Below are 16190 nucleotides of genomic sequence, written 5' to 3'. Positions count from 1 at the left end.
GTGTGAAACACAGCGTGTGTTTAGTGTGAATTAGGTCAAACTATACCGAATGTGGGTCAAATCTCGCGACCTCTAGTGGACTTGGACACAATAAAACACACACAATATACGGCATAATTATATGACTGTGAAAAATGTTTATCGATCTAAACAAACCAGCGGTCTAAATTCAGCTAACTGAATGAGATTTGGTGAAAGGTGGATGGAGCCAATTAAACACACATAAATCACGTTTTTGTATTTCAAATGATCACATGAAAATATATTTTTATTTGCTAAAATAAAATACAACCAAGGAAATGAAATTAACGAACTAGACTTGTACATGTCTACACATTTACATGTCTACATAATATAAAAAAAAGGTTTTGCAAATAGTTACTATGCTGTTGCTAGGGTATTGTGGGTGGTTGCTAGGGGGTTGTTTGGGAATTGATTGTCACATCACAATCACTGACTATAGACATTTTTTTTTTTTTACAGTCTATGCTATAGACAGAGCTTGTTAATACATATTCCATCTCGTCTCTATTCTCTCGATATTATTTTATATAATTATATTTCACAATCAATTATTTAATTCAGTTGATTAAATGAAGCCTACACACGAGCTCATGTTTATATAATCATAAGCACGGCGCGTTTGGATGTGGGCGTGGCTAAGCGCAGAGACCCCGCCCCTCCTCTGAACACGTGTTTGATTGCCTCTGACAGGCTGTCTCTCTCTCTGTGTGTGTTTGTTCGAGTCAGAGATTCAGCAGAATCAGACAGAGACAGAGATGGACAGAGAGAAGTGGAGGACCGCTAAAATACACACTCCGTCCGACAGTGAGTAGAAACACACACACACAACACACATTAAACATGATAAACACACACATATAACACACATTAAACATGATAAACACATTTTGGTATTTTTCAGAGGTGTTGAGGTTATAAAACTGAGCTTATGATGTTTTCTACCGCCTCAACCTCAGAAAACTTTGCCATTTTTATGTTTTTCCATTGTGTAGTAAGTGTGTGTAGTAAGTGTGTGTAGTAAATGTGTGTAGTAAGTGTGTGTAGTAAATGTGTGTAGTAAGTGTGTGTAGTAAATGTGTGTAGTAAGTGTGTGTAGTAAATGTGTTTAGTAAGTGTGTTTAGTAAGTGTGTGTAGTAAATGTGTTTAGTAAGTGTGTGTAGTAAATGTGTGTAGTAAGTGTGTGTAGTAAATGTGTGTAGTAAGTGTGTGTAGTAAGTGTGTGTAGTAAATGTGTGTAGTAAATGTGTGTAGTAAGTGTGTGTAGTAAGTGTGTGTAGTAAATGTGTGTAGTAAGTGTGTGTAGTAAGTGTGTGTATTAAGTGTGTGTAGTTAGTGTAGTGAAGACTAAACACTGGTCTCTGAGACACTGGTTTCAGTCCATGTTTGTAGGAAGTTTCTGAGCTGAAGTGTGTGAACTGTCTTCTGTTGTAGAAGTGAGACTTGAAGACTGTGTGTGTCTTGTTTCTCATTATCACTCACTCACTCACTCAAACACACACACACACACACACACACACACACACACACACACACACACACACACACACTCTTGTTCTGTTTGTATGGCCTCTTGTATCTTTACAGTAAAGAAAATTAAAGTGGGAAATTTCTTGAGTTTTCCTTGAGAATATTGTTTCTCTTTCTCACTCACTCACTCACACACACACACACACACACAGACAAACACACACACACTCTTGTTCTGTTTGTTTGGCCTCTTGTATCTTTACAGTAAAGAAGAAAATGAAAGCGGTAAATGATTCAGTCCTAATTTCCTGAGAATTTCCCAAGATGTGGAATAAAGAGATAAAGATCAACATCACAATCATTGGGCAATAACAGTGTGTGTGTGTGTGTGTGTGTGTGTGTGTGTGTGTCATCAGACATGGATCTCGGAGCCATGAAGAAGATAAGCTCCATGTTCTCGACGCTTCAGGAGAAACTCCACAGATCCAGTGAGTCACACACACACACATCACTGATAATCAGGCAAACACTCGAAGTGTTTCCCTGTGTGGAAACTCCAGCTCTTAATGTTGTTTGTGTGTCTATGTGGTGTTTTTAATCTGCTTTAAGACAAACCATGTGTAAATTCATAATTCATATTTAAAAACTTTTAAATATTTAATTTTGGCGATCAAAGAAGAGTTTTAAGGGATAAAATGATCGACTACAGGGGGACTTTAAGAGTCTGTGATTGGTTCATTATCGCAGTGATTATGGTGTTTCTTCTAACCCTAACTGATGGAGTGTGTAGCTTTTCATTTCTTAAACACCCATGAAGGAATACACATCATGGCCATATTCCAAGATGATTCGTCAGGCTCAAATGATCATTTTCAGTGAATTTAAAGGGATAGTTCCTCCAAAAATGTAAATTATAATGAGTTTGTTGAAGTGGATCTGGTTGAGTGATGCGTTTCCTGTGAGGTTTGGCAGCACAATGAGTGTTTGTGAGCGTCGCACCGCGGTGGTTCTGCTGTTAAAGGTCTCGTGTGTGTGTGTGTATGTAGAGCGGAGCGCCTCTGACCCCTGCACCCCCCCGACCCCGGGGCCCCCCCCAGCACTGGACCACAGCCACACGGGTCAGCTGTTCTTCGAGTACCTGCTGGTGGTCAGTCTGAGGAAGAGGAGGAGCGAGGAGGGTTACGAGCCTCACATCACATACCAGTTCCCCAAGGTCAGACTTGTGCTTATTTACGATTTATTAAATACATTTATATATACTGACCTGTGTGTGTGTGTGTGTGTGTGTGTGTGTGTGTGTGTGTGTGTGTGTGTGTAGCGTGAGGCGATGGGGCGACTGCAGCGAGAGGAAGAGGAGAAGTGCATGAAGGCCGCTCATCTCTTCTGCTTTCCTGAGGGAATCAACTGGGCACCTCTGACCGAGTACAGCAGGTACACACACACACACACACATCCTGTTTCACACTTTCACCTCGTCTCTAACCATATGTGCATCTGCACACTTCTGCACACTGATGCTGATGGAAAACACACAAACGTCACAGGATGTGGTGTGTGTGTGTGTGTGTGTGTGTGTGTGTGTTTTTATGCTCATTTTGTGTTTGGTCAAACTCCACTGATTTTGCCTGGCAACCAGCCAGTACACCATAGCAACATGCTGTAAACACTCCAAACACACAAAACACCCTCACATCCGATTCTAGTTGATTTTTCCAAACGGTCATGTGTTTAGGTGAAGAATCATGAGTCACTTGACTATAAATCAATGTAAATCTCTGACTAAATCATTCGCTGAATCAATCTCCCGATGATTCTTCAAATTAATTTTCTGCATGACTCTTTGAATCATTCAATCAATCTCTGAATCACTCTCTGACTAAATATTTTAATCAATCTCTGAATGATTCTCCAAATTATTACTTTAATGACTCTTTGAATCACTGTCTGTCTGAATCATTTGCTGAATCTTTCTCCAAAAGATTTTGTGAATGAATCTCTCTGAATCAATCATCAATCTCTGAATGTTTCCTTAAATGACCCTCTGAATAGGTCTTTGACCAAATCTTTAAACCATTCTCAGAATGAGATTAATCTCATTCAGAGAAAATTAATCTTTGAATTATTCTGTTTGAATCTTTGAATCCTGAACCAATCTCAATCAAATGACTCTCTGAGTGAATCTCTGAATGACTCTCTGAGTGACTCTCTGAGTGATCCTGAGTGAATCTCTGAGTGACTCTCTGAATGACTCTCTGAGTGAATCTCTGAGTGACTCTCTGAGTGACTCTCTGAGTGAATCTCTGACTGACTCTCTGAGTGACTCTCTGAATGACTCTCTGAGTGACTCTCTGAATGAATCTCTGAATGACTCTCTGAATGACTCTCTGAGTGAATCTCTGAGTGACTCTCTGAGTGACTCTCTGAGTGACCCTGAATGAATCTCTGAATGACTCTCTGAGTGACTCTCTGAATCACTCTCTGAGTGACTCTCTGAGTGACCCTGAATGACTCTCTGAGTGACTCTCTGAGTGACTCTGAATGAATCTCTGAATGACTCTCTGAGTGACTCTGAATGACTCTCTGAATGACTCTCTGAGTGACTCTCTTGCACTCTGACAGTGTTTTCCCGAATCCTCCTCTTCCCGCCTGGACGTCAGTAGCTTGTGTTGCGTCTCTGATGCCGGTTGTGTCTGCTTCTCCGCAGCGAGACGTTCTCTTTCGTCCTGACGGAAGTGGACGGCAGCCGGAGGAACGGATACTGCAGGAGGCTCCTGGTAATCAGCGTTTCATATCTCTATCATGAATATCCATCTTGTGTGTGAATGACTGAGGACTGTGTGTGTGTGTCCCGTCAGCCGGGCGGCAGCGGCGCTCGTGTTCCCGAAGCGTACTGCATCATCAGCCGAGTGGCGTGTTTCGGACTCTTCTCGAAGGTGAAGCCGCGCACACACACACACATACACACACACATACACACACACACACACACACACACATTAGGGGCTTTCACACCGGGTAGTTCTAGGAACTAGAATCACTCATATCTCTTTTCCACCAATGCTAACCAGGTGCTGGTTCTGGGCTGGTGCTTTTGCCAGTTCAGTGCTGGTTCTATTCGCCAATTATCTAAGAACCAGCTCGATTTTCCACAGACTGTAGAGCCAGAGTAGGGCTGCCTCCGTTGTCCTAGCAACGCATCATGACAACCATAACAGCAATGGAGAACTACATATCAATACTCCTGCTCCTGGCTTTACAAATTAACACTGGAATTCAAAAACGGGAAATAAAGGGAATTATAAGTTATGAAATGAATGTTGTGTGTTTAAAATAGGGTGACCAGACGTCCAGGTTTGACCGGAACACAACCGATTTTGAGTTGCGTGTCCAGAGTCCAGAGAAAAAACTGTCGTGTCAGGACGCTAAAATGTCCCGGTTTACACCAACCACTATGAAATTGTCCCGGTTGTCAGCGATTACATAGCCGACGTGGTCTAATTATAGCCCGATCACTAACTAAACCCATGTAGAAAGACTAATGAAGCGTCCAGCGGATGATTTTAACAATGTGTGTGTGTCAGTCAATCATTGCGGTTTGCGTCTGCATTTCAAAGACGGGTTTTGTCCGCACAGCTCCATCCAATTTATTTTGAATTTCTGTGGCGGGACCACAAAGCCAGCAAACAGTTCAGTTCGTTTCCTCCACAGACCACGGTTGTTTTTGTTTTCCGTCCATGCCCAAAGCTAAAGTTAACAGCTGACCAGTGTTTTAAAAGCACCTGACGTAACCGGTTCTTATCTCTAGACCAGCGCAAAGTTGGTGCTGAGTTGGAACCTGTTTTCTTGGCCCAGAGCCAGGTTTATTTGTGTGGAAAAGCAAAGAACCGATTTGAAACTAGGCTCTGGCTCCGAACCAGCACCAGCACTGCCTTGGTGGAAAAGGGGTATCAGGGTGGTTCCCGAGAACTGATGGTTCCCTCAGGAACGTTCTCTTTCATCATCTCGTGTTCGAGGTCCACCTATGGAAAGGCCATCCGCACCTGACCTGTGCAGAAGCATCCAATTGCACCAAGTCTGGCAAGACAGACAGAAGCGCGCGGCCAATGCCAGGTAAGGCCCCGCCCCCTTACCTGAGAGCTTATAACGCCTGCATGCGCTGCTGTTCTCCAGTTGACATTCGCTTTTCGCGACCTCTAGACTTCTTTCTCACAGCTTGTGGGTTTGTTCGGACGTTCACATTTGTCTGCAGGAGGACATATCACTCTGCGCCAGGGATTATCACCCTTTCTGCGTGGTCTGCACTCAAACACGCGGAGGAGGCACAAGCTCCCAAGAAGCTCCGCGCCGCAGGGAAAAGGTGGCCGCCACTCAGAGTGTGGATTTCGAACAGTCGGACTCTGACGGGGGAAATGGCGACGAGATCGCGCACCCTGGGGACTCCCGGGCAGCACCAGCTTTGAGTTGGGCTGACCGCTCCGAGTCCGCTTTCCTTGAGGACTTCTTAGCGAAATTGGCAAACGAGCCGCCCGGCTCCGGGGACGAAGACGACGAAGGCCTTCTCGAAGGCTCGAAGGATGTGGAGGCTATCCCGCCTTCCGTCGCTCCTCAGGCTTGCGGCGTGTGCTCGTCGAAACTTCACGTTCTAGCTCACAAGCTTTTGGTGTGGAGCAGACGGGTTTTCCTGTCATTACGCGGGACTCATGTTCCAGGGACCGTCTCTCGAGGGGAAACCCACTCTCAGGAGATTGGCGCCTCCACCCGCAGATAGTGGGTATGATATGGATGAGATTCGGACAGGCAACCGTAGACCTTTTCGCCTCGCGCGAAAACTACCATTGTCGTATGTTCTTCTCGCTGAAGGACGTGGACGCGCCCCTCGGGGTAGATGCACTGTCCCGCCTGTGGCCCAGAGTGCTGCTGTATGCTTTTCCTCCCCTGTGCCTGGTAATTCCCACACTGGCCAGGGGGAGAGAGCAGGGCCCGTCTCTCATTCTGATAGCACCCAGGTGCCCAAAGCACCATGTCTGACGGAGATAATCCCTCTGTTATATGCCCAGCCGTGGCGCCTTCCTGAGTGGGACCTCTCCATGGTGCTGGAGGCTCTGTCTCAATATCCTTTTGAGCCTCTGGGAAGTATTTCCCTAAAGCTGCTGTCATTCAAGACGGCTTTGCTCTTGGCCTTGGTGTCAGCTAAACGTGTCAGTGAGCTTTTCACCCTCCACCTTGGACCAGGACCATATGGCCAGGACCAGTGCTTTCCGGAAGAGCGACCAGCTCTTTATTCCATGGGCGCCCCCTCACAGAGGGAGTCCCATATCTAAGCAACGCCTCTCACATTGGCTTGTGGATGCTATAGCTTTGGCATATGAATCAAAGAGAGTGCGCAGAGCTGTCAGTCAGAGCTCATTCCACGAGGGGCTTAGCCGCCTCTTGGGCTTTGTTTAGGGGAGTGTCACTGCAGGACATCTGCTCTGCTGCCATTTGGGTTTCTCCTCAAACCTTTGTGCGTTACTACCGGCTGGATGTCATCAGAAACTCGGTAGCAAATTCTGTTTTGGGGGTGGGGTCTTCTTAGCCCTTCCCTGCAGGATTGCAGGTTCATGATTATGGGACAGGCACCGCCTCCCTGGGGTGACTGTCCTTCTTTGCCTTATAGGACCTCACTGTGAGTGTATTTGGAAATCTGGGAGCTGTCCATGTCTCTCCCATAGGTGGATCTCAAACACGAGATGATGAAAGAGAACCGGGGTTACGACAGTAACCTATTATTTTCCAGGTTGCGTTCGCACCGCCAGTAGGAACTCTGAGTGACATAAGACACGCTTGTTGTTGTGACTTTTATTTTGACGGCGCTGAGAACGACTGAGCTCACAGTTCTCACATTCTCCATGTTCATTAGTTCTGTCTAACGGTCCTGTCTAATATGATATTAGATAGAACTCTCATGCATAGAAAGTAGACCGTAATGAAAAGTTATTAGCGTATGCCGTGTGTTTGATGTCCAGTGTTGCTGAGCAGAAATACATAATCATGTTTCTCTACATACATAATCAAGTTGCATTGGATTTTCTCCTCAGCGTAAAGATTAAGAGCTTCATCTATCACTGTTTTACATGTTTGTAGAGTTAGTTTCTGGAGTAAATATATAGGCTATAATCTGTGTGTTAAAATGGCGGATGCTGGTGTTTCGCGTGCGTTCGGCCAATCAGCGAACACTAACGTCACTGTAGTTCCTATAGCGCTGGTTTAGACCGACTCTGAAGTAGGAGTAAATTAGTTCCTCCAAAAGGAGTTCCTAGAACTAAAATCGTTCCTAGTTCCTGCGGTGCGAACACGCCAAAATCCGGGAACTTCCGCCAACAGTTCTAGGAACTATGAGAAGGTTCCTCCGGTGCGAAAGCCCCTATTGAGAAGCTCCTGTAAACAGATCAGTGTGTGTGTGAGCAGATCTTCGACGAGGTGGAGAAGCGGAGGCTGATCTCCAAAGCCATGATCTACCCGTTCATGCAGAGCCTGCGGGAGGCGCCGCTGCCAGCGCCGGGACACACCGTCCGGATCAGCAGCTTCATCCCGGACGCGGGAACAGAGGTGCGCATCATCGCCACACACACACACACACACACACACACACACACACACACACACACAGCTGTGGTGTAGATAACGCTAGCTCTGATCTCAGGTCATCAGTCTGACGCGGCCCGCCGACTCCTGGCTGGAACACGTGGACTTCCAGTCGCTCTTCCGCTTCCTGACGGATGAGGAGCTGCTGATGGTGTTCAGCGCAGCGGTGATGGAGCGACGCATCATCTTCCTCTCGGAGGAGCTCAGGTGACCGACAGCCAATCAGCTGCATTGCTTTACAGAGTGCATTAGTGCCCGCCTACTTTTACTGTGCCGTTGGTTCCGGAAGTATTTTTGTGTGTGTGTGTGTGATAATGAGTGTGTGTTAGCGTGTTAATGTGAGTGTGTGTGAATGAGTGTGTGTATTAAAGGAGTAGTTCACTTTAAAATAAGAATTAGCCCATGATTTACTCACCCTCAAGTCATCCTAGCACTTTTATGATGGATAGATGCACTTTTTTCATGGACAGATGCACTTTTATCATTGATAGATGCACTTTTATGATGGACAGATGCACTTTTATGATGGATAGATGCACTTTTATGATGGACAGATGCACTTTTATGATGGATAGATGCACTTTTATCATGGATAGATGCACTTTTATGATGGACAGATGCACTTTTATGATGGATAGATGCACTTTTATGATGGATAGATGCACTTTTATGATGGACAGATGCACTTTTATCATGGATAGATGCACTTTTATGATGGACAGATGCACTTTTATGATGGATAGATGCACTTTTATGATGGACAGATGCACTTTTATGATGGATAGATGCACTTTTATGATGGATAGATGCACTTTTATGATGGACAGATGCACTTTTATCATGGATAGATGCACTTTTATGATGGACAGATGCACTTTTATGATGGATAGATGCACTTTTATGATGGACAGATGCACTTTTATGATGGACAGATGCACTTTTATGATGGATAGATGCACTTTTATGATGGACAGATGCACTTTTATGATGGACAGATGCACTTTTATCATGGATAGATGCACTTTTATGATGGATAGATGCACTTTTATGATGGACAGATGCACTTTTATGATGGACAGATGCACTTTTATCATGGATAGATGCACTTTTATGATGGATAGATGCACTTTTATCATGGATAGATGCACTTTTATGATGGATAGATGCACTTTTATGATGGACAGATGCACTTTTATCATGGATAGATGCACTTTTATGATGGACAGATGCACTTTTATGATGGACAGATGCACTTTATGATGGATAGATGCACTTTTATGATGGATAGATGCACTTTTATGATGGACAGATGCACTTTTATCATGGATAGATGCACTTTTATGGACTTCAAAACAGAAACAGCCATTCACTGCTATTATAAAGCTTGGAAGAGCCAGGACATTTTTTTATATAACTCTGATTGTGTTCGTCTGAAAGAAGAATGCCTAGGATGACTTGAGGGAGTGCGTGTGTGTTAATGAGTGTGTGTGTGTGTGTGTGTTTGTGTGTTCAGCACTCTCTCGCAGATTCTTCACGCTGTAGCGGCTCTCCTGTATCCGTTCGTCTGGCAGCACACCTTCATCTCGATCGTTCCCACGGTTCTGATCGACGTGTGTGCGGCGCCGACGCCGTTCCTGCTGGGAGTCCAGAAGAACATGCTGGATCTGCTGACGGACCACAGCGACGTCAGTCACTCTCTGATTATTGTTATTCATGAGTGTGTATTTATGGAACACAAATCGCTTATCATGTTCTCGGCTTGTGTTTCTCAGTTGATGATTGTTGATCTGTCGGCTGGAGCAGAAACTAGATTCATCACAAGAGTGAGTCACTCACACACTCTCTCACACACACACACACACTCTCTCTCACTCACTCACACATACACACACAGTCTCTCTGATTTCATTTATTCTCATTAAGTTTCACATGAGTCTCATTACTGTCTGCTGAGACACTGTGTTTGTTGTTCCAGTTACCCAAAACAACCTAGCAAACACATTGCAAAATAAACCCCTCCTTTCTAAAAACACTAAAAAGCAGCTACTTAGCAACCACCCAGAACTTCCTAGCAACCGAACGGCATCGTGCTAAAAACTAATCAAAACAACTTAGCAACCATCCACCAATAACATACACACAACCCAGAACACCATAGCAACCGCATAGCACTGCATTAAAACATTCTGAACATATAAGCAACTGTATAGCAATGGTTTGAAAACCACCCAGAACACCCTAGCAACCATCCAGAACACCCTAGCAACCACATAGCAATGTGTTTAAAGACACTCTAGCAACTGTAGAACACATTATCAACTGAATTGATACTCTGCAGTCACGTGATATCTGGCGGGCAACAAACGCGGTTAGTGCATCCAATCGCACAACAACTATCTGACATGTCGTGTACACCTCAAAACACCAACTTTTGTGTATTAAAACTGGCAACGTCCTGGCAAGATCCTTGGTTAGTTTACTGGTTTTCGTTGCTAGAGAATGACCTTCTTGCCCGCCAGCCAGTACAACTGACGTCACGTGCAAAGTATCAATAGCAAGACCCTAGCAACCATAATAGTAGAACCATGATAGCAGTGCGCTTACAACCTTTCACAACTTAATGGTAACAAGCCTCACCAGCCTAGCAACCACATAGCAACGTGTTCAAAACACTCTAGCAACTGTAGAACACAGTATAGCAACGCCCTAGCAACCATGATATCAGTACAATAACAACCACTCAAAATGACTTAATACCCACATCCTGGTAACCAACCAGAACAGCCTAGCAACCACATAGCAACGTGTTGAAAAAACTCTAGGAATTGTATAACACATTATCCGCTGTATAGCAACGCCCTAGCAACCATGATAGCAGTACGCTTACAACCACTCACAACAACTTAATGGCCACGCCATGGCAACAAGCCAGAACAACATAGCAACGTGTTAAAGACACTCTAATAACTGTAGAACACACTGTATAGCAACACCCTAGCAACCATGATAGAAGTACACTAACAAGCCAGAGCAACCTAGCGACCGTATGGCAACGCCCTAGAAACAGTAACGACTGTGTGTTTTCAGATTGGCGACGAGGAGTCGCTCCTGCCCGCTAAACTGAGGGCGGAGCTTCTGACGAGACTGTCCGCGCGCACACACCACGCCAGTGAGTTCAGCCCTACGGTAATCACGCCCACTTCCTGTTCGACTCCAGCTCACTTCCTGTTGTTGTGTGTTCCGGCAGCCACAGACGAGCTGAACCGGCTGGTTTCCGAGACCTTCATGACCGTCTTCATCAAGACCGTGGGCCATTTCTCAGAACACGTCAAGCGCCGGCAGTTCCAGAAGAAGAGCTTCCTGAAGGCCGTGGATCATCGCTCGCACCTGAGCTTCATCAAACTCTTCATCCAGACGCAGATGTTCGACCTCTTCATACAGGACGAGGAAAAGCAGCCCAACCCCAACGGTAAGAACTAATGCTTCCAGAACTCTAGTCACTCTGGAAATAAGAGGATCCTCAAGTGAATCTGTGAAAACGCTGACGTATTACGTGTTTAGTCTATAGATATGCGCGTTTGAACATATATGTTTATATACTCAACCAAACGGATCTCAGTTTTTGGGTTCTTTCCTCTTTTATTAACCCTGGGATGTCTGCAAAATCAATCCTTTTACTTCCAAACCATAATGCGTAATCATTCCCAGTGGTTTTATTCCATTGGAATGGTGTATTCTGAGATTTGGTTTGCACTGGTTCCAGAACTATTTTTCCCATTGGTTTCTCCCATAGGGATTTAATGAAGTCTTGGTGAAAGCGTTACAAGTCAAGTCACATTTATTTATATAGCTCTTTTTACAACACAGAGTGTTTCAAAGCAGCTTTACAGAGATAACAGGACAATAATGCAACGAAACCTTTAAACCTTTATTTAACCAGGAGAATCCCATTGAGATTAAGAACCTCTTTTGCAAGGGTGACCTGGCCAAGACAGGCTGTGTCAATCATATGAAAATTCTGTGCAGAAGTCCAGCACAGATAAGAAAGTGGTGGCCACAAGTCGTTTTTTTTACATTAAAAGAAAAACACAACTTATTTTGAAAATAAAAACCCAAATTTAGCCTCAGCTCTTGTGTACAGCACATGTGGTTTACAAGTCAGGGAGTCATCAATCAAAAGACCCAGCTATTTATGTGGCCTGGTCCTAGATTTAGTAAACAACATAAGTTTGGTCTTATCTCCATTTAAAACTAATTTCAGCTGCATAAGGGTGTTTTGGACTTCAATAAACGCATTTTGCAAATATTCAATTGCTTGTACAAGAGTTGATGCACTGCAATATATGACGGTATCATCAGCATATTAGCATTTAACACATTTTGACCCATATTGTTTATATAAATAGTGAATAAAAGTGGACCTAATACAGAGCCCTGTGGTACACCCTCAGTGACCGCTACAGTACTGGAACATAGACCATCACATCTAATACACTGAGGCCGATCACTAAGGTCATTTGAGAAAGTCTGAAAGTCCTGAGTTAAGTCTAAGTTTCAAAACTTCCTGATCAACTGTATCGAAAGCTTTGGACAGGCCGATAAAGAGTAATGCCAAACCAAAACGTCATTTACCGCCTTCATTGCAGCTGTGATGGTGCTATGTCTTTTTCTGAAGCCTGATTGATATGTAGATAAAACGTCATTTGAGTTCACTCACAAGACCTTCAAGAACTTCCTGCACCGAAAATGGTACGAAATTAAAAGACTGATCGACATGTCCTGGCGTGTCAGGACAGGGATTCACAGACGCAATCAAACGGAGAACCTGAAGATATGAAATGCTCATTAAAACTATTCAAGATCTCCATTTTGTCTTGAACCGCAACTGAATCCTTCATAACAAAGGTGGGCACTACTTGCACATTTTTGATTACAGAAAGGGATTTTATGTTTTTCCAAAATCTTCTGGGATCATTTAAATTTTTAGTGGTGATCGACAAGTAATGTTCAGCTTTGGCTGTCTTAATAAAAGAGGTGCATTTGTTTCTTAGCTGTCGAAATGCAAGCCAGTCATTTCCTTGCTTTTGCCCACGCCAAGTTACGTTCATGAATAATTTCTGCTAACTCTGTGGAAAACCAAGGGTTATCACGCCCCTTTACTCTACATCTCCTAAGTGGGGCGTGTGTACTTATGATTTGTGTAAAACCCTCATTAAAAAATGTCCAAGCTGTCTCCACATCAGGGCTTAGCTCTATTCTACTCCAACTGAAATGAAACCAATCGTGATAAAACCCCTGTTCATTAAAATGTTTAAGATTCCTCTTACAAACGACACGTGATTTTGATTTAGGGACCTTAGTGTTCCTGATGGCAGCCACAACACAATGGTCACTTGTGTCATTGCAAAAAACACCAACAGATGAGAATTTATGAGGAACATTAGCCTGAATCAAATCAGTTAAAGTAGACTTCTCCAGGCATTTAAGATTTGGATGTGTGGGAGAATTGATCAACTGTGTAAGAGTGACAGAATCACAAAAAGATTTTAAATCATCAGATACTGGTTTAAGCCAATCCCAGTTTAGATCGCCAGCTACAATCATTTCACTATAATTTAATCTACTTAAAGGTTGTATCAGAGACTGTAACGCATCATTTGGGGCAGATGGAGGTCTATAACAGCCAACAACAGTCACACTGAGGCCCTTGACAATGTCAATATTTACCAGAAATTCAGACAAAACTACCATGACGTGAAATTTCGATTTCGCATAAACATCATAACATTCGTGGAACGCTCCTTTTAGGTCTTATTTTTATAACCACAAACACTAATATTCCCAGAATGTTCTGGAAACCAAATATATACAATTCACAATCAAACCTAAACAGGACAGACATAAAGAATTAGGGATCCACCGATATGAACATTTTGGCTGATACCGATATATTGGACGATAAATCTAAATATATTTATCTCTCTGATGGTCCTCGGTCATTTCTGACCGAATAATTTTCTGTTTTGAATTTTTAAAAATCACAGCTTCATTGGAATGTTACGAAACTTGGTGACTTTTCTGGCATTTGGTATGTGAACACAAAAAAAAATGTAGTTCATGATCCGAGCATGCTAAGTGGTCGTAAAAAAATTAGTCACGATTTTGGTCTTCGGTCAAAAATGACCCCCATAGGAAATGAATGGGAAATTGACAAAAACACAAAAATGTTCTACAAATCGGCCACGATGCAGAAAAAAAGTGCTCAGCAATGAAGGGGTGAAACTCTAAAACATCAAGAGTGAAAAACATAACATAATTAATAATTATAATTAATATATATATATATATATATAATTAATATAATAATTATTAAAATTATTAAAATAATAATTAATAAAATGTTATAAACCTTGGCAAAAAGTATTATTTGAGAATTTCTAAAAAAATACATTCAATCCACATCTTAAAAGTAAGTAATTTGGTCCAAAAACAACTAGAATTCACAAGCATCTCCATTTAGAGCTATACAGGCATCTAGTGGTAAACCCATGCAATAACATGATTTATTTAATTTTATGTTTAATAAATTGATTTTTTTTTTTATATATATATATTTTTTCTGAAAGCCTAGTCTCTATTTTAACCGAAAATACTGCATAGAAAAAAAGAAAGAAAAAAAAATCATTATTTTCAATGGCAAAAAATGGACTATAAATATTGCATAAATATTAATAAGTTCAATCAAATTGTCTCAAAATACTAAATTAAAAAGAATAAATATTATAGAACAAAAATAAATTGCATTGGTTTTTACTGGGATGGAGGAAGTTTCATTTTTAGGTGTCCGGTCACTTCTGACCGGGAAGGCCACGATTATACAATTTTTGAGAGCTTGATTACAAAAACAAAAGTCTCACCGTTAAAATCCATGACCCAAACACACCATTATAATGATGTTCTCTTCTCATTATGATTTTATGTAGCCGATATGACAGACTTGTGTTGCACTTTACTGTATTTTACTTTTTTTAAGTGATTTCAATCATATTTCAAGCATTTTAAAACCATCATGTTGAACAGTCGCATCTGAAGAGTCTCAGCTGGAGGAAATAATACATGATTTATCAGCTTTAATATATCGGCCGAATGTTCTGATCGGGCCGATAATGATTTATAACATTAAAAATGAATATAATATCATGCATCCCTATAAATAGTTATGGGAAAAGGTCTCTGGATGTAATGTCACACCCTGAATGGTTAATAATGGCCTTTTGTAGTGGTTCGGAGGGTTAAACACGGGTTCAGTTCCAGAAAAGGTTATTCTTTTGATAAAAACCAGAGAGGCCAAAAGAAGAAGCGTTTAACCTTTGAGGAGAACAGAAGAAGCTTTATCGTGTGTGTTGTGCTTCTCTCTCAGGGTTCTTTCAGCGGAAGGTGTCCGAGCACCGCGAGACGAAGAAGAAGGAGAGGATGAAGGGCCGCTGGGTTCGCGGTGTCGTCGTGTAAACGCTTCACTTCCCCAGAGACTTTTACTCAACAGTCAGACAATCGCTGGTGAATATTTAATGCTGTTTATTTGTATTTTGTTTTACTGTAATAAAATGTAAAGTGAGTCGATACAGATGATGTTTCAGTGTGAGTGAGTCTCATATTTCACCTCATTAAAAGTTATACAGTTATACAAATACATTATTTTCAGGACAATTAAACACATTCTGATTCGCACGTCTGGCTGTTTTACTTTAGTCTTTTTTAACATTGTCAATGATGATTCTCATTAGTTATTATTTATTAGTGCTGTGCAACGATTAATCGCATCCAAAATATGTTTGTTTACATAATATATGTGTGTGTACTGTGTATAATTATTTTTGTATATATAAATACACACATATGTATGGAAGCTTGTTTCCGCCAGAGTTAAAAATAAAAAAGGTAATTGCGACTTTTTAATCTCACAATTCTGACTTTTTATCTCAGAATTACGTGATATAAAGTCGAAATTGCGAGAAAAAAAAGGTCAGAATTCGGACTTTATAAGGCGCAATTGCGACTTTTTCACGCAATTACG

General features: G+C 42.3%; 1 protein-coding gene across 1 annotated transcript; it reads left to right on the top strand.

The window, feature by feature from the left end:
* Positions 1 to 745: 745 nt before the first annotated feature.
* Positions 746 to 15742, top strand: dennd2db (DENN/MADD domain containing 2Db). The gene is made up of 13 exons (XM_084117215.1): positions 746 to 828; positions 1909 to 1980; positions 2539 to 2705; positions 2811 to 2923; positions 4197 to 4266; positions 4348 to 4425; positions 7940 to 8080; positions 8175 to 8323; positions 9630 to 9801; positions 9889 to 9939; positions 11204 to 11285; positions 11364 to 11585; positions 15537 to 15742. The coding sequence occupies exons 1-13, from the start codon at positions 780 to 782 to the stop codon at positions 15623 to 15625; spliced, it is 1455 nt and encodes a 484-aa protein (XP_083973341.1). The 5' UTR covers positions 746 to 779; the 3' UTR covers positions 15626 to 15742.
* Positions 15743 to 16190: the final 448 nt, after the last annotated feature.

This window comes from Abramis brama, assembly GCF_963993115.1.
Source record: "Abramis brama genome assembly, chromosome: 6".
Taxonomy (NCBI): Eukaryota; Metazoa; Chordata; class Actinopteri; order Cypriniformes; family Leuciscidae; genus Abramis; species Abramis brama.
The sequence above is the reverse complement of the archived record's forward strand: the minus strand, read 5'-3'. Positions and strand labels throughout refer to the sequence as shown.

Excerpts from the sequence above, each read along its gene's own strand:
- dennd2db (XM_084117215.1), top strand. The coding sequence starts at position 780 with ATGGACAGAGAGAAGTGGAGGACCGCTAAAATACACACTCCGTCCGAC. Across the intron at positions 2,706-2,810 it reads TCACATACCAGTTCCCCAAG|CGTGAGGCGATGGGGCGACT; the intron begins GTCAGACTTGTG and ends GTGTGTGTGTAG. Across the intron at positions 2,924-4,196 it reads CCTCTGACCGAGTACAGCAG|CGAGACGTTCTCTTTCGTCC; the intron begins GTACACACACAC and ends GCTTCTCCGCAG.